This window comes from Gallus gallus, chromosome 7, assembly GCF_016699485.2.
Source record: "Gallus gallus isolate bGalGal1 chromosome 7, bGalGal1.mat.broiler.GRCg7b, whole genome shotgun sequence".
In the NCBI taxonomy this organism is placed as follows: domain Eukaryota; kingdom Metazoa; phylum Chordata; class Aves; order Galliformes; family Phasianidae; genus Gallus; species Gallus gallus.
Window position 1 is genome coordinate 10,630,225 of NC_052538.1, and position 21,487 is coordinate 10,651,711.

Genomic DNA, 21,487 nt, shown 5'->3' on the forward strand with positions numbered 1-21,487 from the left:
CAGAGCTCTGTGCATTATGCTTTGTCAGGTGTTTGTGGTGACCTAGTTTAAAAAGTGATTTATTTGAAAGCATCTTTTTTTTTCAGAGCAGGCTTTGTATTAGCATAGTTGGCATCCATAATTCTAAAAGAGCTTCCTGGAAACTTGCATACATAGGAAAGCTGCTGTGAAGTACCCAAGGATGTGAACATTTCTATGTTAGGATGAAATGGGTCATAGTTTGTATGTGGGTGTTTCTTGAGGTTAACTGTAAAGGCAGATTTTCAATATGCCTAGATGTAAATGCCTAAAGTTGAGTGACTTTCATGCTTGCTTACACTTATATTTTTGAGTGGAGTAAGGAATGCTACACTGTCCTTAGTGCAACCAGGTACATAATAGCTGGTATCCTTCATGTTACTTGTTTGTTTCTTGGACAATAGGAAAGACATTCTAAAGATTTTGAGGAATCCTAATATGCTTTAAGTCACAGCTCTTAAAAATCCCTTTAAGACAGTGCTCAGTTCTGTGAAATTGTCCAGATCACACATCACATAAATGATTCTATTTTGAGTGCATCTTAAATACTAGAAACTTAGCTAACTTTTTTCCTACCGAGGGTTAATTTAGTTGCATTTCTGTAGGTGCTTCTGTAATGAATTGGACCCAAATTTTGAAAGGTGATTGAGGGTCCAAGTCTTAAAATGTTACTGAAATCTTTTGTTCTCCCAGTGATAACATCTTTCTGCCTCCTTATGTGACTTAGCACTAGCACTTTATAGAAAGCTGTTCTAGCTTGCTAAATTCACATTATTGCTGATACAGAGATAACTAATAGAAGTGACATGTATTTAAATAGTCATAGAAATTATTGCAAAGTCACTTCAGGAGTTAGGACGTTATTACTGTGGATATTCATGGATAAATGTGATTGCATCTGATCATGCACCTAAGTTTTCCCAGAAGAGTCTTTTTGAGCTATTAAAAGAAAGAAAAGTCACTTTTTTTCCCCTCTCCCTCTTATGGTGCTTCTAACAACGTTGTCCTTCCTCAGCTAAAGTTACTTTGCTATCTGTGTGGAGTGAAGCTATTTATCCTGTCTTAGAGACTGTAAGTTGATGTACTGAGTTTATACCGTACCCATCCATTTACTTTAAGTGTATATCTTAAATTATACTAGGGTCTTATTTTTCGTATGTGCTCAGTGCAACAGTGGAATGGTATATGTCCACTGTTTCTTGAGATCTGGTTCTAAGGTCTCAAAGCAGGTATCTGTCAAATAAACAAAATAACTGAAAGTCCATTAAAAAGAGACTGAATTGACTAATCTGGTATCCCATCGAAACACAGCAGGAAAGATGTGGGTAAAATCAAATTCTGCAAGATATCATTGAACTTTTTCAGAAGTTGATTACCTTTCCTCTTTCTGCCTTTGCTGATGTCCATCTCACCCCCGTCAGGTGGTCTTGTTGATCCTGAATTTTGTACTTCTGAGGATAATTCTCCCATGTCTGGACTCCTTCAAATAATTCATTAAATTATAAGAATACTTTGGACTTGTATAATATTCTCTATCCAAGTAACTTAAGCTGTTTTGTAAATGTGATTCTGCAATAACAATGATTAAAAAAAATACTGGAAAGCTGGAAGACAGGTTTCGTGAAAAATTACAGATGACTCAAGTGGTTTTCTATTGTTTTTACTGAGTTTACATACGGTACTGGCACAACTACAATATATTAATCATGACTGTAGCTTGAGGTATTTGTTGTACTGCTTCTGAATAACACTGAAATAATCTATAGTGCCGTGTATGTTTTAATACAGGATATGTGGCAATGTACTCTGTAGCTGATAAGCTACATTGAGTAGTAACCAGCATAGACATTGTACTGAGGTTTAGTGAGAAATGTTGGTGACAGGTGGACAGTTGGCCTGGACAGTCTTAGAGGTCTTTTCTAACTTTGGTGATTCTATGCTGCTGTAGTTGCTTTAGCATGAAACCTGCGTTGAGCAGTGCTTTGGATTTCTTGTACCATGGAAGCCAAGAGCCTTGCAACCCTTCCTGTAGCAACATAGCTGCTAATCTCTGTGCTCTCTTGTGAGCCATATTTTTAGGTACTGCCTAGCAGAATCTACAAATGTAAATTTTGTGTGGGGTGTCCCTGTACAAAACAAAAAGCAAAAGCTCATCTCAGACTGCAATCTGCAGGGGACAGCCTCTTCAAATCATGTTTTGGTGTTACTTCTTCAAAATCTTTGCAATCTTGTATTGAAATCTAATTTCATTTATGTAAAGAAGGTAGATTGAAGGAAGAAAAAAAAAAATCATGTTACTTTGAATACTCATAACTTGGCAGATATTTAGTCACATGTAAATATTGCTGATGATAATCTTGAGACCAAGGCTGGCTTTCAATTGATCTTACTGGTCTCTTAAATCTGTTAGGGACCAAGATGTCTGTTCTCAACTCCAAAAAATAATATGAAGTAAGCAAGTAGTGTGAGTACATATAACACCTGTGTGGAGGAGACATACTGCTTTTCCCAATGCCAGACAGACACTCCTGACTGAGCTCATTTTAGCAGCATTGACATAGCATATTTCACTCCTTCTGCTGACAAAAAAAAAAAGAAAGAAAAAGAAAAAAACAACCCATGAAGATTTACACAGTACTGGCTGCTCCACATCACTAAGGTTCACCGTGGAAAAACTGAGTAAGGCAGGCATTTTGCTTAGAGTACTTTAGGTTCTAAAATATTGATGGCTCCCTAGTAGTTTCCTGTCCTTACGGTTTCCTTATGCTTGTTTCTTGTGACTCGGGAAGTGCCAGATTCTTTTAAAGCAAATGATCAAATAATAATAATAATCTGCTGGAACAAAGGGGAATTTTTTTTTCTAAATGTGTATAAGCATCTAATGTATTTGTAAAGCAGCAGAATGCTATTACTCCAATTTTCATGTAAACTTTTATAAATTTTTCCATTTTCAGTGGGCTTTCAAAGAGCACTGTTAATCAGGGTTGTTTGTTTCCTCTGTTAGAGTTGGCACTTCAGAGCTGAGTTGTTTCTAGTGAAAGTGCTGCTTCACATGTCCCACAACAGCCTTCAGCTACTGAAGAATACTCTAGCCTGACGTCAGGTGAAACTTGCATCCCTTACAGAACATCTGTGTAGTTCTTTCTCATTTGTCTTCTTTAGAACTGCGTTGAGTTTTGTGATGGAAGTTTTAGGCAATTTGTGAACTGCTTGACATCTGAAATGTGAGTGCTTTCACAGCAGAAATTGTACATTGCTGTGATCTACCACAAGCAGTAGCTTCTGAGCATTTTTGGCCAAACACAGCATCACATGTGGAGCTGCTCATTTTCCATGGTTGAGCAGTTCTTTTAATCTTTTCAATTGGCTCTTGGTTCTCGTAGCAATCACCAAATAAAGAGATAATTGCTCTCAGAATTTCATACCTACAGAGATCAGAATCAGTCCCTGGTGCTACAGTCTGATTCAAGCCCAAATAAAATATATTTTTTAAAAATGTCAAAAATCAACACATAACAATTCTTTTAGTAACACTAGAGTCTTTGGTTATGGAATGAGATTAGACTATAGAGAATTTATTATAGAAGTTACTATCTCTGAGCATATGTGCTCAGAGAGAGATATTGGCCAGAGTAGAAAAGAATCTTTTAAAGCTGTAAAGTAATACACAGATATATATGTAATATATACATAATATAACTTTTACTACTGTCGTTGCCTTTGTCAAGTTAATAGACTCATTGTCAGTCTAACTATGTGAATGAGGCAAATAGTTTCATCCTGCATATTTGAAAGCAATTGCAAATATTTCTGATGCTTTGTGATCAAGCCTAGTCTTCTTAAATTAGGCATTTAACATAAACTATAACACTCCTGGAGAGAACCATGTTGTCTAGTGAGGTGCATCAAATCTTCAGCATGCATGCGATGGGCAGAATCTTGATGCTAAAAGAATATTTTGACATCAGTTTTGGCATTTGATTCTTACTACCAGAAACATTAAGAAAATGCATAAGTGTTTCTTCTGAAGTTGTGTGTCATCCTTGATACTTCATACAATCAAGGGTAAGTATTTTTTCCAGCTATTTTGTTGCCATGAACTTGATTACGTTCTAAAAGCATTAGTTCAAACTTCACTAAAAATTTGGTTACTACTGACTACAGATACTGTAAGTATTTTGTCCAGAGCAGTCTGCGTCAGCTAACTGGCCTGTTATGTGCACTGCTAGGAATGACTGTTTTGAATGTCTAAGATTGTCTGCAGTTATAACTGCCACAACTTCATGTGTTTTACTGTGGAAGGATCCCATTTTGCTGTAGCTCCCTAAAGGACAAACTTCCACAGAACATTAGTGGCTCTAATATGTTATTTTAGTCATTGATTTTCACTGTGGCTACATGTATTCTCTCCTGTGTTAGCTGGACATTATTTCTTTAATACTTTCACCATTCACTCATCACTACTGCTTACTTCATAACATCTTCCACAGTGGTTAGAAAGCACCGAGGTTTTTTTTAGTTTTGTTTTTTTTTTAATACTTTATTTCTGAACACTAACTTCAATATTTTTGTCACCAGACACACTATGCTCAGATTAAGAAAATACACTTAAACTGCTTGGTTTCGAATTTAACAGCATTTCAGAGCAAAGTGTTTTATATGAATTGTTTAAGAAATGCAAAAAACTAGTTCAAAGGGGAAAAAAATGGATGATACTGACAAAATAACTGTTGTGTTGATCTTCTCACTGATGGGCATGGAATACTATTTGTTTGTCTTTCTCAAATACACGCTTACATCACTAGGGATTTACTGGCTATCTTCTCAGAGATGTGAAAACAAGAAGGGTCCAGAGGAGGGAAACAAAACTATCCTCACCCACATTTCTCATAGCACACTGGAAGAGAGGCACGAGCAGGACTGAGTTACCACTGGCTGATAGTCACAGTGAGATGACCTCATTTGCTGTCATATAAAAATAAAATTAAAGGTGGTAATATGAAGCAGAAGTAGCTGCACTTCCTGTAGCTCTTGGCTGACATTTAATTCATGATTATCTCTGCCCAGCCAAATATGTATTTTCCAGTCCAAGCTTCACACTGGCCCAGCAAGTGAATTGTTGCAGCTTTTCTGCTGGGCTGCCTCCACATTAGTAACTACATCTGAAGAACAGAGTTTTCTTATTTATACCTGAGTGTTGAGATGGCCTGAGAACACCAGGCTAGTTCATGCCTCTCTTTTGGCAACAGAGAATCAAGAAGTGGTAGAATAAGGGATCAGCACAGTACTTCCTCTGTACTAGCATGATGAGAAGCTGTTGACAGAGTTAACAGAGCTGCAAAGACACAATGCTGGAACAGCTTTCTGTATCCTGCAGGCTCTTTGAGCCTTTTCATTTACTCCTAACATACAAAAATAATACATGTGTTGCCCTTGACATTACAACTTCACCAAAGCCAAGAGGCTTTCCCAGCCTAACAGACATAGGTTCCATCTAAGCAGTATTGTACAAGCAATCCTTTAATTGCAGAAAAAAATTCGACAGACCTGTTTGTGATTCTAGATTTAAATTCTACCCACAAAGTGCACAATGATGCCCATCAGAATCGCTTGACTGAGTCAATTCATGTCTATTCATTCCGATGGCTGAGTGCCCATTCACATGGCAGCAGGCTATTTTCCGCTGTGTTAAACTGCCAAGAAGAATAGGTTTAGAGAAAGAATGGGCACAGTGTAGCAAGCCCCTGCTACTCTGGAGAGTTTTTTTTGTTTTGTTTTGTTTTGTTTTTCAGTGCTTTATTAGCCCTACGTATCTAGTCTAAGAGGTTTTGAAAAGATACCATTCTCCAGAAAATAGCCCCACTGCTGGAAGTTATAGACTGACCTGGATGTCAGATACATACTGCATCCCCCAAACTGCTCGAGTAACAGAGTTTTCAAAGGGCAACAGAAACCCTTTCTGTGACATGCCCACCTTCATTCTACATGGCTTCTGTAAGCACAGATGTTTTTGGCTGCCAAAAATATCACCTGCAAATGATACATTGCAGCTTCCTTTCATATTATAACATAATGCATCTCAGATACTGCTCCCAGCGGACTCTATATCTCCTCCAGCATTATGATCTTCATTTCAGATTTTCCTGCTGCAGATTAATGGATTTGTGGGAAGGTTATTTGCAAATACTTTGCAGCTGCAGAAGCAGAAGTGCTGCCTAATTGCACTGAGGCAGTGACTGTGGTTGCAACAGTGTTTCCTGCATAATGCCTCACTCCGCTTGGAAAGGGATACATCATCTACCTTGTGGTCAAGCTGCTGCACTATTCCCAGCTCAGCCTCAAATTATGCTCTGGAGTTTCACCACAAGAGGGAGCAGAAGCTCCCCACGTAGGCTGACTGACTCAAAGAAACGATCATCATTACCACCAATGGCCCTTTTGAACCCCATAGAAATATCTACAGCTTTCCTAAACTTTCGTATAAAGAAGGAGGCATTCAGGAAGACGTGCAGTTATTTCTAAGCGTACATTCTGCTCGATCTGTCCAGATACCAAAACTTTCTTTCAGAAAAATGTACGTAAATAATTTCAAAAAAGTAGATTTAGAAGTACAGGCACTGCAGATACGTACCTCATTGCAGAAAAGGGATTGGGCACGCCACATAAGGAAAAACAAAACATTCTACAAGGTCAACAGTTGTGTATAAGAAGGTTTATCAACATTGCTTTTTATCCTTACAGAAAGCTTATTTGTGTACACGTGGACAGTTCCTGTATTAACACATAGTTCTCTACTTCCACAGGAGAGCGTGACTTACAATGCGTTATTTTATCCATTATCATTCCTATAGGCTTTTTCTTGGATCCGTAACACCATTCTTCGAGCATAGAAATCCCTGTATTCTTCAGGTAGTTCTTCAAGTGTTTTCAAGGCCCTGTCCAAGATCTGTATAGCCCTAGAGGCTGCTGTGGGATCTTTATTTCCATAAGTGTCACTCTTATCATAGCACTCAGCAGGAAGGTGTTTCCAGAAGACATTCAGTGCCACTCCAAATTCCTCAGAAATTACATTGTGAAACCACATTGCTGTGAAAGAAAAATGTCTGAAATGAAAATTGCAATCTAAAACTTCCCTGTTACTCATGACAAGTGTCAGAATCACCCAAACTAATTCTACCTAAGGAAAAGCCTCCACTACTGTATTTACTGTATCACAGGCAGGAACTATTTGTTACTTACCTGGAATAAATAACACATCTCCTGCTTCCAGATAACACTGATAGCGCTTGGCTTTTGCAAAAAGTGGGTATTTCTCAAAGTCTGGGTTATCAACATCTAGCACCTCTGATTTGGTACCTAGGGAAATTTTCAGAAGTAATGAATAAGCAGAAACAAAGCATTAATACACTGCTGGAAAGGGCAGTTCTTGAGTCCAGTTTAGTATTGTTTATTGTTCTGTAACTCATCTAAAAGCCAGGCAAATCTGTTGGCACCCCTCATTTACTGAAGATGAATATTCTCTTGTTTTCTGTATTTCTCCTGCAACCACAACCTTATTAACACTAAAAGACACTTTCACTGACATATATAACATCATTTCAAAACTGGGCAGAGCACAGTACTCCACAGTTAAGTGGTGAAGACAGAACCAAGCAAAGCTGCAGCACTCATTTGCAGATTTCCTACCTTGCTTCACTAAAATTCTTAGCTTTGACCAAAGCAAACTGCATCAGAGGGACCAAATCACTTCTTACAATTAAAGTTATCGGTTACAGATTGCTTTCCTACAGTGCAACACTTATGAACTGGATGGGCAACTATGATCATCAAACTCTGAATGAGATGTGCGTGGCATACATACCTGATAAATATAAATATGGTACATCTCGAGGACTATACAGAACAACTCGTTTTCTACCCGTTACTTGGATTAAGAAGTTATCCATTACCTGAAATGAGCATAGTAAGTGATGTCAGCCAGACGTTAAGAATGAAGATCATTAAATCCCTCATATATTAAGAACTAGCTAAAAGTTTCCACATAGTTAATCTAAAAAACTTCAGAATATGAGCAACCTTATCCCTTAGCTGCAGATTGTTTAAAAATACTGCATTTGAAAAAAACAACATTGCTTTCCAGCAACTTTACTTTTTTCCCCTTGGACAGGAATCAAGTTCTTCCATCTTAAAACACAAGGCACACCACTCTTTGGATATGTAAAACAGCAAAATATAATGCAAAATACATGTTGAGTTCTTCTTCAGTATTACCTCAACCACATTGTGCTGAGTTTCTACAGATAGAGATTTTTTAAATCCTTATTTACATCGCAAAAACCTATTTTTCTTACAAACACATTTATTTGGAATTGCACTGCATGATGTCAGAGGAGCATCTTATTTGGAATCTACCGCACTGCAGCAACAGACTGCCCAAATCATCACACAGTTACCTATGAGAAGTTTGTCATTAACAGAACCTTGTCAACAGAGATTTGTAACTTAATATCCCAACCCCACAATGCCATCTGCAACATCTGATGCTAACCATATTATTACCTACATCATAATGGGTCCATAGCTGTAATCCTGCTGAGCTGATGCGAAAGACACTAGAGAAAAACTGTTCCTTCTCAAAATACTCCGGAATCTGAACATCTTCTGCCAAAACAGGAAACTGTTTTCTGATATCTGCAATATCCTGAATAAAAGAGGACAAAACTCTCAGAGAATCATTTATGCATGCTAAAATAACGTGGCACCTTAGTATCTTTTCCTGTCACATGGAACACAGGGCCAGAACTTCATTCAGCATTAGCAAATAACTTCAGAAAACAACACTTTTCACTTGTCATTCTTTCAGCTCAGACTTGGTCACCAATGGTAACAAAACCAGACAGAACTGCTGTGAACCATGACTGCTAGAAATCACACTGAAGAAGTGATCACCAGAAATCCTTTTATATTAGATTACAGCAATGGCTAGAGAATAGAATATAAAGGGTATATTCTTCAATGATCAGCCAAGTTCTCATAACAGCAACTATTTTGGACCCCTAGGTTTAAATATCCTGATGTAAATCCACCCAGATTCCTAGACCAAGTGACCATGAACAAGTTTTATACCTATACCACGCAGCCAGATGACTACAGAATTGCTGCTTCACAATATTAGAACTGCAGCCTCAAGTAACTCACCTTCCTAACATCTTCACCCACTGATCGCAAATAGTACTTCTCATCCTGTAGATAAAGCACAAAAATAATTGCTCTGGTTTTAATACAAATTAGAAATACACTTAAGAGCTTACATTTTTTTCATTAATCTAATGTAGAGCTGCATTAAAATATTATACAACCAGATTCACAAATTCAGCTACTTTGTTATACTTTACTGCTCCCTGCTGTTCATCTCAACAAATGGGAAATGTAAATTAGGTGAGGAGTGAAGTGGGAGACTTGTCAGCTGCTTCAGAATTGCTTTTACTGAATTCAAAGGAAGTGCAGATTATAACTTGCATTCTTCAGAACACTGATGTGGGAAGCTATTTCAATTGGCTTCAAATCATATGGCATCCTATGTAGCATAAACAGTGAAAAGCAAATTTGCATTTAGAACTGTTTGCTTGCTAATTATAATTATCTGAAAAATCCAATTTGAACATCATTGCAGAAAGATTGCCATGAGTTCGCTACTCAAAAAATTTATTACAATACATCTGTATTTGTATTTTGACAACAGATGTAATCAAACTCACACGTCTTCATGTTTTCTTATAAAACATCTGAAGTACACAAGTATTTTAAAGCAAGGTTAGATCTCTCAATTTCTTGCTGGAACTTTTGCTGATGTCAGTGAGGTTTTGATAGCAGAAAGAGGACCACTGAAGTTAACCATACTGTACACACACACAACAATTGGCACGGAAAGAATTCTTTTCCCTCACGTTATTCCCTTGGCTCCAAGCCACACAAAACGGTTAACTCTAAAATTCAGTGCTTTGGTGGACTAAGACTTTAAATTACAATTATTTTTCTCCTCCAAGTACAAAACTGAGAGAAGAATCCGCGACACCAAGGAAGTTACCTCCGAAAGAAAGTAGTCTTTATGTTTGACTTCAGCTGCCCTTCGTACAAATACATCAAAAGGCAGAGTTCTGAAATATAAGCACAGAAATTCATACAATCAACATAACAAGACATGATCTAAACGCAAGGCTTAAAATCATAAGCTTTCTCACCAAATCTAGTGTAACTGAAAGTGCAACATGCTTTTTTAAATTAATTTATATTATTTAACATAGTGACTGACCAGTAGTTGCAGCAAATGTTTGAAGAGTTCTACTGAGACAGAAATCCTGCACTGACAAACTTCTCTGCTTTAGTAAACTGTCCCCAGTATAGACCCCAGCGAGCAAATCCAAGAGCTGCTGAAGTGAACAAGAAAAAAAACAAGTTCTGACTTTGGTTGAACATTTGTATCCTGCCCACTTACAAATATACTGCAGAAAAGTGAGAGCACAGCTCCGGAACAGATTAAAGTGAAGCATACTGGTGCTGCCCTTGCTGACCACCATCTCCCCATCCCCTACGCTACACCAGCACCAGCACTGCTCTGAGCTGTGGTGAACCTGCTCACAAAGCCAAAACAGCAGAACTTTCACACTTCTGCACTTCCAGAACGAATACAAAGACAAGGCAGCAGTGTGAAGCTTACAATGGGACTGCAGTAACATTGGCATCAGTTTTAAATTGGGAAACTTCACATTAAGACTTTGGTGTTGGGTTTTTTTTTTTTGTTTGTTTTAGTTCTTTTAGTTCTTTAGTTCTTTAGTTCTTTAGTTCTTTTAGTTCTTTTTTTAGTTCTTCAAACTAGTTTAGTTTGTTTTGTTTTTAGTTCTACTTATTTTATTTTAATTCTACTTATTTAGTTCTACATCATTTCAAGTTTTCACAATTGCTTCTGAAAGTGACAAACATCTGCCTCTAAATACAAGAGATTTGGGATGGAAGTACCTATACACAAAGTTCTTACTGAGGAAATCCATCTGTGGTACTGCAGAAACATGGATCTTGACTTCCTTAGATCCTGCGGCTTGGCTCAGGTAATCTACTGTCCATTTGGTTGTGCAAGGGCCCAGCTCCATTCCTTTCAGCACAACGGGCTCTCTCTAAGGAGGGAGAGAAAGAGAAACATTAGCAGAGAATGATATTTGCATCCAGTGGTGGTGGGGGGGAACAGAATTATTGTTTCAAATTCACACCTGAAATCTGGGAAGAAAACTGTCTTGCTCCAACGTGGTGTTAGATAAACTAATTACACATGGACAGCTGTGAGTATCAGGACCTGCACCACAGTGTCACAAATGAACTGCTTGCAACTGAACAATGTGAATGCTCAACGTTCGGCAAAATGTGGGAGATCACGGGACTGCTTCTGTAGTTACTGTTTCCTCTTTCCAGCTGGATAAGGAAGGTTATGGAGAGGCAACAACAGCATTAACAGCCGGTGCATCCTCGGACCACTGAGGAATGTGGCTGGACTAAATTCTCGTGTATTGGAGGTACGGACTGCGAGCTGTAGTACAGGGATATGTTTGCAAGCAACTCTTCCCCCCCATGCTGACGCTCCTTGGTGCTGACACCCACAAATAGGTTTGGTCCGTCATACACACGGAGCCCAATAGAAAGGGTCTTTTCCATTCAGTCAGAACCTCAGAAAGGAAAAAAGGGAAAGGGAAAGGAAAGAAAGATTCGTGGTGACAAAATAACAGAAAGCAATCGCACAGTTTATAACCAGCGATAAATAAAATGCAACCACCAGTGGTGTGTCAGAGCTCTGCAGCAACGCAGGACAGCGCTAACTCAGGCATCCCTCTTCAGGAGGGCCGTACGACGCCTGCTGACTGAGGCCTCGCCGGAACCCCCGCCGCAGCCCCGGCACCCCCCTCCCGCCGTGCCCGTACCCGGGGATAGACGTCCCGCAGGAAGCGCTCTCGCGTCACGCCGTCCAGGCTCGGCACCTGCACCGCAGGCTGCTCGCGCCGCTCCATGGCCGCCCCCCCGCGGCCCCGCCACGGCCGTCGTCCGCCGCTCCGCCGAGAAAGGAGAACCGAGCGGAAGCGTTCCCCGACTCTTGCCGCCGGGCGACGGCCGGGAGATGGGGCCCTCTCTCCCGCTCCGGGAGGTCGGCTCTGCGGGGAGGCGACGGACGGCACGGCGATCCGGTGCGGCCCGGAATCGCGGCTCCGCGTCCCTCCCCGGCACGGCGGAACCGGAGGCGCAGGCTGCGTTTCCGGCGGAGCGGCGCCCGCGCGGACGTGCCGGGGCGCACCGCCGCCATGATGGCGCTGCGCGCTGCTCCCCGGCGTGCCCGGTGGCTGGCGGGCGCGCTCCTGGCGCCGGGGGCGGCCCGCGCAGCCCCGCTCGCAGCGTGCGTCCCGGCCCCGCCGCTGCCGGGCCCCCTCTCCGCGCTACCCCCCGCGCGCTTCGCCAGCAGCGGTCCGCAGGGGCCGGAGGGAGAGGGGCCGCAGCGGCGGGTGGTGGTGGTGCGCATCACCAACCCCCTGGCGTGGCTCCGCACCCGCTTCTACTACCTGCTCATCCGCCTCTACTTCGACTCGGAGTTCAGCATCGAGGAGTTCACGCGCGGCGCCAAGCAGGTGGGGCCCGCCGCGGCGGCTGGGGGCTCCGGGTTAATTAAACAGCAGCAGAGAACGGGGCGTTGTGTTAAAGTGCCTGGGAACCCGAGATAAAGCCGGGCAGAAGCACGCCAGGCTGTTTGCGGCGTGTGCAGAACGCTGTTTACTTTGCCCTTCTTTTCTCGTTATTTTTAATGTGCGGTAAAGCCTAAAGCACGCTGTCAGCATTTCACGTGAGCACCGTTCGAATACGTTGAAGTGCTAGCGCGTGTGACGCTGCCTACAGAACTCGGGGAGATGGGAGGCTGTGTGCCTCCAAGGTTTAGGGACTACAGCAGATTCAAAACCGAATTTTTATAGCCCTGAGCATCTGTTTTGATTGGGACCGAGAGGTGGCTTGGGAAGGGGATGGGCAAGGGGGCAGTGAGGGAAGGGAACATAGAAAGATATGGATCGTTTGAATTACTCAAAAAAGGGTAAAAACAGCTGTAGGCCATTGTGATATTTTCACAGAAAGGCACTCGTTTGCCTGTTACCAAAACTGATGTGCTTTAAATGAGAATGGGAAGAACTCTTAGGCTTTTATCAGTTAATAGAATCACTTTTTTAATGCTGGAGGAGTTTCGTTCAGATGGTGACATACCTTGCAAAGGCTGAAGTCTTAAATCACACAATGTTTAGGTAGCTTATCGTATAACAACGTATTTGTCCAGAGTAAGAAAACCCAAAATTATTTATTTGTATATTTCTCTTTTATTTCTGTAGGCCTTTTCCGTTGTTTCACAGCTGCTGTCTCAGCGTAAACTTGACTTGCTGGAGGGCCTGGTTTCAGCAGAGGTAAATACTTCCATCTCTAATTCTGCCAGCTGATGTTTTCTATTATGAAGTAAAATTATGATAGAAGAAAATGTTCTTGCCACTAAGCATAGGGACCAGTTCCAAAAGGATTTCTGGTGTACCTGTCATTTATGAGTTTCAGATTGCTGAAGTTGTCTTGGCCTTCCCTGAGGACAGAGGTAACGTATGCATCAGTCAGGAGGAGGAGATGTTTCAGGGCTGTATCTCTTGTTCCTGGATTTCAGCTTGGTTTGTTCTGTTGTCACCAATGGCTCTGATACAGAATTTTTGGTACAGTTATAGTGCCTCCCTGCTGGACGGTCTTACCTCCTCTCTGAGCAGAGTTAGCTGTAGATTGTGATTTTTTTCTTACAGATGTTTTGAAGAAGCATCTTTTTTCTCTGCTCATCTTAAATTCTTCAGGTGATTGGGGTAGCTCATGGTCAGAGTGTGCAGGGACCAAGACTGATACCACACCACTGTCTTGCTCTGGCCAGTGAAATTCGTACTTGCCATGCAGTCGAAGCTAATGTCTTCTGGTAAAGGTGCTCTGACTTCCGTGCAACCTCTGAATTTGTTTTTCAAAAGTGGCAATTCAAGTTAGGATTAAAAACTGAATATGAGTTAAAGACGTTCTGCATGACTTCATCTTTCCTTGTGATGCCTCCTTTTGTGGTGCTTGAGGTGATGCTTCTGTTCAGCTAGTGCACCACAGCCTTTCTAGGTAACACAGTTGTGTACATCTTAGGATGCTCAAAAGCTACGACTGAGTGTGATCTGTAAGTTAAGTCCTAAAGGAATGGTTTTCCACTCTTTACTGATTGGCAAATCTCTAAACATTTTCCAGTGGGAATGTGGATCCTGAAATGGCAAAGTTAAATGCCATTAGTGGTAATGGAACTGATTTACAAAGAAATTGGTGAGAACTGAGAAATGGTTGAATCAAAACGTAAAGAATATGCATATAGCGAAGTCAGCAGTGCAAAGGCAGGATGTAAGTATCATTGTGGAAGCAAACTTAACTTGCATTTTCTGGACTTAGATGCATTGCTATGCAACTTCTGCTTTGACTGTGTATTTTCTAAACATTTTCATGAACCTGAATGTTAATGGATCTTGTTTAGTACAGTTAACTAGGGCTTGGGAGTGCCCAGTGCTTTGCTCACTCTTGCTGTATGTTTTACAATGTTAAACAAATGTTTTAGCAATATAACCCATTTTATTAACTGTTATAGATAAGGTTGCTACTTCAGCTTTCTAATGAAGAGCTAAGCATGAGTTTTTCTGAACTTAGGTACTTCAGATGTTGAAGGAAAAGATTTCTTCACTCTCTGAGAACCACAGGGATGCTTTAGCAGCTGACATGGATGCAATCATGTACACAACAGAAGGAGATGTTCGCATTTACTATGATGATGATGGTATGTTGCAATTCTAAAACATTCCCTCAATGGGTGGTCTTTTTCCTGGCTTTGCTCTCTGTATGAGTGGGGTTTTTAATTTTTTTTCATTCCTTGTTCTTTTGCTTGTACTTCATCTGTTTATAGTTCCCTAATTTCCTTTTAAACCAGAACCCAATTCTGTTAGTAAATTATGGTACTGTTCTGAATTCTGTGTAGGTTTTGTTCATTCCTCTTTTATAATTTCAACTTTCTGTTGTTAGCCCTTAATCTCAAACCACTTGAGCAGTGACTATCCTCTATGCAGAAGGCTGATTGCTTTAGCAATGAAAATATGTATGTTCCAGGAGTAATAATTAAAGCTGGATAATGAAAGACGTTTTACTGTCTTCACTACTATTCTGTTTTCATGGGAACACTGGTTATTTTCTTAAGTTAGTGTTAAGCTCAAACAAGTTTTCTTTTGTTTAAATATTAATATTGCATGCTGTCTTTCGTCAAACACAGTTGAGGTGGGTCTTGGAATCAGAATTTCAGATTCTCAAACCAAGTGAGCTTTTTTCCTGCTTTTGGAGGTAGATTTTTTTTTCCCCTGTTCACTTCTAAGATTTAACTCCTGTACCTTCTTTTCTAGTATGAACAGTTGATAATGATGACTACGTTATAGTTGATAATGTTGACTGTGATAATAGTTGGCTTTTGACCTTGTGATAACCAACTTTTTTATACAGTTAGACGGTATATGTTCTCATGAGGTATGAGGCAAAGCTCATAAATTACACACCTTTCTCTTGATTGTACTTTTGTTACTGCTTAACAACGCGAATACTGCTTTAAACAGCTATATCGTTTATTATTCTGTTGCTGGCTGAAGTCAACTACCTTTCTGGGTCTCAGTAGGAACTGAGCTAAATAACAGATTAGGAGCATTTGATGAGAAACATGAAGTCTACCTTATGCTTTATTTCCAACAGGAAGAAAGTTTGTTAGTATCCTGATGCGTTTCTGGTATCTGAATGGTGCTAACCTATCTGATGAAGTACCAGGTGAAACCAAAGTCTTCCAGATTGTGTTTGGAGACGAAAGCACAAAGGAAAAAAGACATATTTTAACAGCAAACTATGAGTAAGTTTCCTCGCCCTTTGTATGTCCACGGGCTAGCTATGTGGAAACTAGTTTGGAACAGAAAACATACGTGTTGTGTCAGTGCAGAACATGCAGTATGAAGTATTTAAAGTATGTAAAGAATTAATATATGTCTTTCTCTTTGGTGCATAAGCATCATTCTATGAGCCTTCACAGGAATAATAAAGTTTTTATTTTGTGAATTTCTTCCTTGTTGATATTAGTATCTCTTTAAAGATTAAGTAAATTTTAATAACACTTTGATTACTTTGTTGTCTTTTCCAGGTTCCAAAGGGAATTTACAGAAGGAGCAAAACCGGACTGGACAATTACACGAATTGAACACCCAAAGCTATTAGAATAAATGCCTTCTGCAGAATCTTTACATTATGAATGTTCTGTTGTTACAAATATCAGACGTTTTGGTCTATTTTTTTCCCTCTTTTCCAAAAGCAGGGAAGAACTTTGTATATGTGATTTACCCAAAATTCTTTCTGAAGTTTACACTATGCTGAAACTTTGCAATAAAGCCTTTTCCACGGAACAGGCTGGTACAGATTTAATTGGTACTAGTGCTCATCCAAGGCATTTAGATGGCACATTTTCACAAAGGCTGGTATAATGGAGATGCTGACTTCTTGTATTCTGAGAGGAAAGAAATGGTACTACAACACTTTCATGGCTGCTGACCCTTCTAAATTACCTTCATATGTTTTTTTTTCCTGAGGTACTGTACAGAATGTAGCTGAATAATATGTGAGATGGACTTCTTAGGTTGTCTAGCTTCAACAGTTCATTTTGAGGTAATGTCGTTACTGAATGTATTTGAGATTAGGAAACTTTGGTGTGAGATTGGAATAAAAAAATTCTCTAACATCACACTGGGAAAATGGATTGTAGATTTTTCTTTTATAACAAAAACTATGTTCGTTTCAATTCATTAACTCACAGGGAGTTCCAAGCCCAGAAGTTTGTCTTTAGAATAATCAGTCTAAAACATGAATTTAAGAGGACCTGATAACGTGGCTGAATGAACTGTTGGAACTGCTTGTAGAAGAAATGAGCAAATCATTATATAAAGACACAGAAAATCAGAAATCCCTTTTAAAATTCTCATTCAGTTGTTAGATAGTAGTGGGCATAAGCACAGCACAGGTGGTCAGGGTGCAGAGGGGAGCTGTGTTTCGGTACTGGCCACCTCTGAAGCAGTTCAGACCCCTTCATATGTTGCTAGTATCTCCTTTTCAGTTAGAGTGTATTGAGCCCCAGCTCCAAAATGCTATGGGTTGACCTTGTGTTTCCCCTTCGGTGCTTTCTGCCAGCAGCTCCAGCTGGGGCCGTTCTCCATGGCTATGGTGTAGAGCACATTTTTTACATCTCATCTTGTCCAAGCTGGCTCTAGGGCTACCGCATGAACTATCTCCTGTTTAATTTATTCAAAGGCTTGTTGTTGCTCAGGGCCTTATGTAAAATCATTTTTCTGGGTCACTTGATAGAAGGGGGTTACAGTCGGACTGTAATCCAGTGTATGCATTGTCCAGAGACCCACAACGCCTAAAGAAGCTTGTGTTTCCTTTTGGCTAGTTGGTGGGGACGTTGCAGTTATTTTGTTGATCACATCTACAAGGATCTGATGTCTGTCTTGCCATTTTATTCGTAAGAACTGGATTTCCCGACCCTACTTTTGCTTTAAGGCAAAACTGGTTTTCAGAATTGGGGTATATTACATGTTTTATATATATTACATGTTATATATGTAATGCGATACTCTTTTTCTAAGACTTTCTCCATGTTTTGGCATAGCAAAGAATAACCACTTCTCGTTTTGTTGTCAAGAACAGATTTTCCTGTGGACATGAGATGAAATTGAGTGTATGTGAAGGGATTGAGGATTTGATGAAAGCACTTTTCTCATAGATCACAACTAAGGTCAAGCAAGATGAGTATTTCTTACAGAATGAATGAAAATGATGTGAGATGAGTTTGTAATGCAAGTTGTATTGTCTGTAGCCTCTGTTCCATTGCTCTTGTTCCTGAAGTAAACATTTCTTTTTCAAAAAAGAATGAATTAGTCAATGTTAGAACTACAATGATAAGACTTCCTTGCTGCCTTAGTACTCTGCTAAAAAGTACAGACACTTCTCTGGACTTTCAATGTTTATTATTGCCTGAGTTACGATGAATTGCATTAGAGTTGTATGTTAAGAATGTTGGTTCTGCATGGAACAGGTATTCTAATTAGATTTGAGATAGAGACCAGTGGTAATGTGACAGGGACAATGCCAGTGGTCTTTGAGTTTGAGCTCTTTAATTCTTTTAGTTGTCTATGGGGATTTTTCCACTCTTTCAACTATAGCTGTCTTTGATATATACTTTAATGTTATCTCTAGTCATTTTGAATACATTGGTTTCAACGTTGCAAGATACTGCAATTATCTTAAACTTCTCAATTTTTCCTCCTTGTCTGAAAATCTCCAATAAGGGCATTATTACCAGTATTATTCATTGGATGGTGTGGAAGTACTTCTCTTTGATGTTGTTCAACATAAAAACAACAACAGCAACTACAACAAACCTTCTGGTTTTGCGTTGCCAGCCAAATGTAGCTACTCCAACCACTCTTAAAGTACAAAATGGATTTAGTGTATTCAAGCTAACTTCTAGTGACTGCATTGGTATATACTATAAAGATCGTCACGAGTTTTCATAGCTAAAAATGGGGGGGTTGTTTTACATAATTCTGATCCTTGCAGGCAAAGTTGGAGAAGAATACCATCTTTACATAAGCAGTTTCCAGTGATGCCACTCAAACACCTTACCCAAAATTCATACAAATAATTTGTGTTACAAAACTTTAAAAAGAGCTAAAGAAGGTGATTTGTTAGAGATATTTTCCTGATTTACAAATAAGCAATAGACACTCTAAAGAAATACATGTACCATGCTGTGTGGGGTTTTGCTATGCTTCCTGCCAAAAATAAGGGGGGAAAAAAGGTAAATCCAGGGTTAGTTCTTGACTTAAAAAGAGTAAGTGTACATTGAAGAATGAATGTACTGCCCCAAGAGTGCTGAAAGGGATCGTTGGAACATTGTGGGGTTCTGTGTCACAGCATGTGTCCTTGCTCCTAAATTCTCTTGCTGTTTTGTCTCAGACTTCACTTTAGAAATATGTTTGGATTTGAGTGTACTTTATTTGCCTTCCATCTCCTTTTCTGACTTCCACTTTTGGTGCTGTAATTCATGGACAATTGTATGTACAGGATGCATAGACTGTAAACCAGAACTACAAATCTAGAATATTTGCAGACTTTTTCACCCAGGCTGTAGTAATTCTTGAAAACAACGTTACTAGGTTTGTTAGTGAGTTTTAGGGTAAAATCCATACCTGTTAGCCAGGCTGACACTACTGATTCATTTTACACAGAGCATTGAGGTTGCAAGGTGTCTGCACTAGGACTGAACTGTGAGATATAAAATACCACATCCTTCTCACTGGGTAAAATTGTGCTTCTTTAGGTTCATATGGGGTTTGGGAAGACTATACATTCATCAGAAACTATGGACATGTTTCCTGTTACTGTCACTGCTCAACTGTAAACAGCTGCTGGTACATTTTCTATTCATGTATCTAAGTTTTGACGAGTGTCAATTAACTCTGGCCAACAAAGCCCCATTAATTTGCACATCTCACTCACCAGTAGATGGCCTTGGTTACACGGCTGGGAAGTGGCTAACGTTAATGAGTGTTAGCGGGATAAAGGATAAAATGGTGGAGGTGCTTATTCCCATTCGAGTGCTGTTTAAGTCATTTAGATTTAAGAACATTAGTCTTGATGTTCTTACTGGCTTTCGTCCTGAGTCAGCCATAGCGTCATCTCTCTGTGCAGTGCCAACCTATTTGAAATGGCGATTTCACAGCATGAAAGATGAGTTGTAGATGTGAATTCATTCAGGCGCCTTAGTGTCTAACACAGCAAACCTTAGTTTTGTATTCACATTTTAAAGTATGTTTATCATGTTGGTGGGGGCCTTTGAGATCCTTTGCAGGCTGTATTCGCATCGTGACTCTGACTTGCATGGGTTGGGATATAAGCATGTGCTAGAGTGTTTCTGTCTTCATTCCTCTTTCACATGTGGATCTGAAGCCTTAGCTTATAAGCATTGCACTTAGCACAGGAAGAGGCATTTAGCTGTTAGAAAATTGAGCATTGCCTATATAGCTGTGCTTTCATTCTTCTAAGGGAAAAGCAGCTGGCCTAAATGGAGTTGCACAGTGAGTACTGCCCACAGTATGTTGTAGGGATATACTTCCTTGTCTTTCATCTTTTCCACTGTTTGTGCTCTGTTCTTTCATTTTTCTTACTATCCTGTCATATAGGGATGTTGAATAAGTCACTGTGCATCTGTAGCACTGTTGAAAACACTCCTCAACTATGTTTCATAACCATATTTAATCTGAATGAAGTGACGTATGCTTTTTCACAGTAAGCTCCTATTGAAGTTGGTGGGAAGATAGTCGTGAGGGGCAGAGTGTAGCTTTTTTGCTGCTGATTCCCTCAGAAATACAGGAGAGTTAAAAGATGTGTCGTAGTTTCCCTCGTGTGCCATTTTCTCCCTCCTCTGCTGTCACAGAACAGGACTTTGCATAAGGAGTTTTGTTTCACAGTATTCAGGAACTGAACGATACGACCAGGACAAGCAAGCGGAGCACACACGTAAGCAAGGTCGGATCACAGAGGTGTCAGGCTGTCAAGTCAAGTTTGTCCACATGGACAAATCTACTGTTTTGGTGTTGGAAATTTTCTGTCTCTGATCTGCTAACCATTGCACCTGGCAGAGGAGATGGTGTTTCAGCAAGGACATAGCCTTTTGCCTCAAGGACAAGGTTTAGTATGTGTAGGAGACAAGCGTTGACTTCAACGTTTGTCTGGATTATATGTTGCATTTGACAGTAATACATAATAAGCTATTACATAATAAGCTATTCTTGTACTCTGATTTGTGCATGCAGGAACTATCTGAGTTTCCAGAGTAGGAACTGAAGTCCAAATGTAAGTTTGCAGAGATTTCACAGTATGTTTGGGAAACTGCCCAGGTAAAGCTACAGTAAATCAGAGCAGCTGCGGGCTGTCTCTACCTTGCAATAATTAGGAACTAGCACATCCTTAGAAATCAGGAATGAAAAAGGCTGGGAGGAAAAGAAGGAATACCTTGATAATCCCTCTTTTGAATTTTCTGAAACCACTTGGCAAGTGCAACATCCATAACTTAAGTACCAGCTGCTCAATCCGGAGATCTAAAGCTTCAGTGGTGCAATTTGAGCATGTGGGTACTGTTAAAGCCCATGGGTTTTAGCATGGTAGTTTGTGCTCCCTGGTGTTATGCTGGTTTGGGATCTTCTACCCTCCTACCTACAGTACAGCCAGGTCAGTTCTTCTGATGTTTTTTTGTTTTCGTTTTGTTTTG

The 21,487-nt window shown here is 40.1% G+C and overlaps 2 protein-coding genes across 6 annotated transcripts; one reads left to right on the forward strand and one right to left on the reverse strand.

Moving 5' to 3' along the window:
- Window positions 1-83: 83 nt before the first annotated feature.
- On the reverse strand, window positions 84-12,931 carry TYW5 (tRNA-yW synthesizing protein 5). 5 transcript variants are annotated; one of them, XM_046943567.1, is made up of 9 exons: window positions 11,985-12,280; window positions 11,035-11,189; window positions 10,106-10,175; window positions 9,217-9,261; window positions 8,582-8,719; window positions 7,880-7,967; window positions 7,258-7,374; window positions 6,837-7,104; window positions 84-1,498 (listed from the first exon to the last, which is right to left on the reverse strand). In XM_046943567.1, the coding sequence occupies exons 1-8, from the start codon at window positions 12,069-12,071 to the stop codon at window positions 6,848-6,850; spliced, it is 957 nt and encodes a 318-aa protein (XP_046799523.1). In that variant the 5' UTR covers window positions 12,072-12,280; the 3' UTR covers window positions 84-1,498; window positions 6,837-6,847.
- Window positions 12,339-16,911, forward strand: MAIP1 (matrix AAA peptidase interacting protein 1). The gene is made up of 5 exons (XM_421922.8): window positions 12,339-12,680; window positions 13,425-13,496; window positions 14,791-14,917; window positions 15,871-16,021; window positions 16,307-16,911. The coding sequence occupies exons 1-5, from the start codon at window positions 12,360-12,362 to the stop codon at window positions 16,383-16,385; spliced, it is 750 nt and encodes a 249-aa protein (XP_421922.7). The 5' UTR covers window positions 12,339-12,359; the 3' UTR covers window positions 16,386-16,911.
- Window positions 16,912-21,487: the final 4,576 nt, after the last annotated feature.

Excerpts from the sequence above, each read along its gene's own strand:
- TYW5 (XM_046943567.1), bottom strand. The coding sequence starts at position 12,071 with ATGGAGCGGCGCGAGCAGCCTGCGGTGCAGGTGCCGAGCCTGGACGGC. Across the intron at positions 9,262-10,105 it reads AAGACTACTTTCTTTCGGAG|GATGAGAAGTACTATTTGCG; the intron begins GTAACTTCCTTG and ends CTTTATCTACAG. Across the intron at positions 8,720-9,216 it reads TGGGTGAAGATGTTAGGAAG|GATATTGCAGATATCAGAAA; the intron begins GTGAGTTACTTG and ends TCTTTTATTCAG.
- MAIP1 (XM_421922.8), top strand. The coding sequence starts at position 12,360 with ATGATGGCGCTGCGCGCTGCTCCCCGGCGTGCCCGGTGGCTGGCGGGC. Across the intron at positions 12,681-13,424 it reads TCACGCGCGGCGCCAAGCAG|GCCTTTTCCGTTGTTTCACA; the intron begins GTGGGGCCCGCC and ends TTATTTCTGTAG. Across the intron at positions 14,918-15,870 it reads CATTTACTATGATGATGATG|GAAGAAAGTTTGTTAGTATC; the intron begins GTATGTTGCAAT and ends TATTTCCAACAG.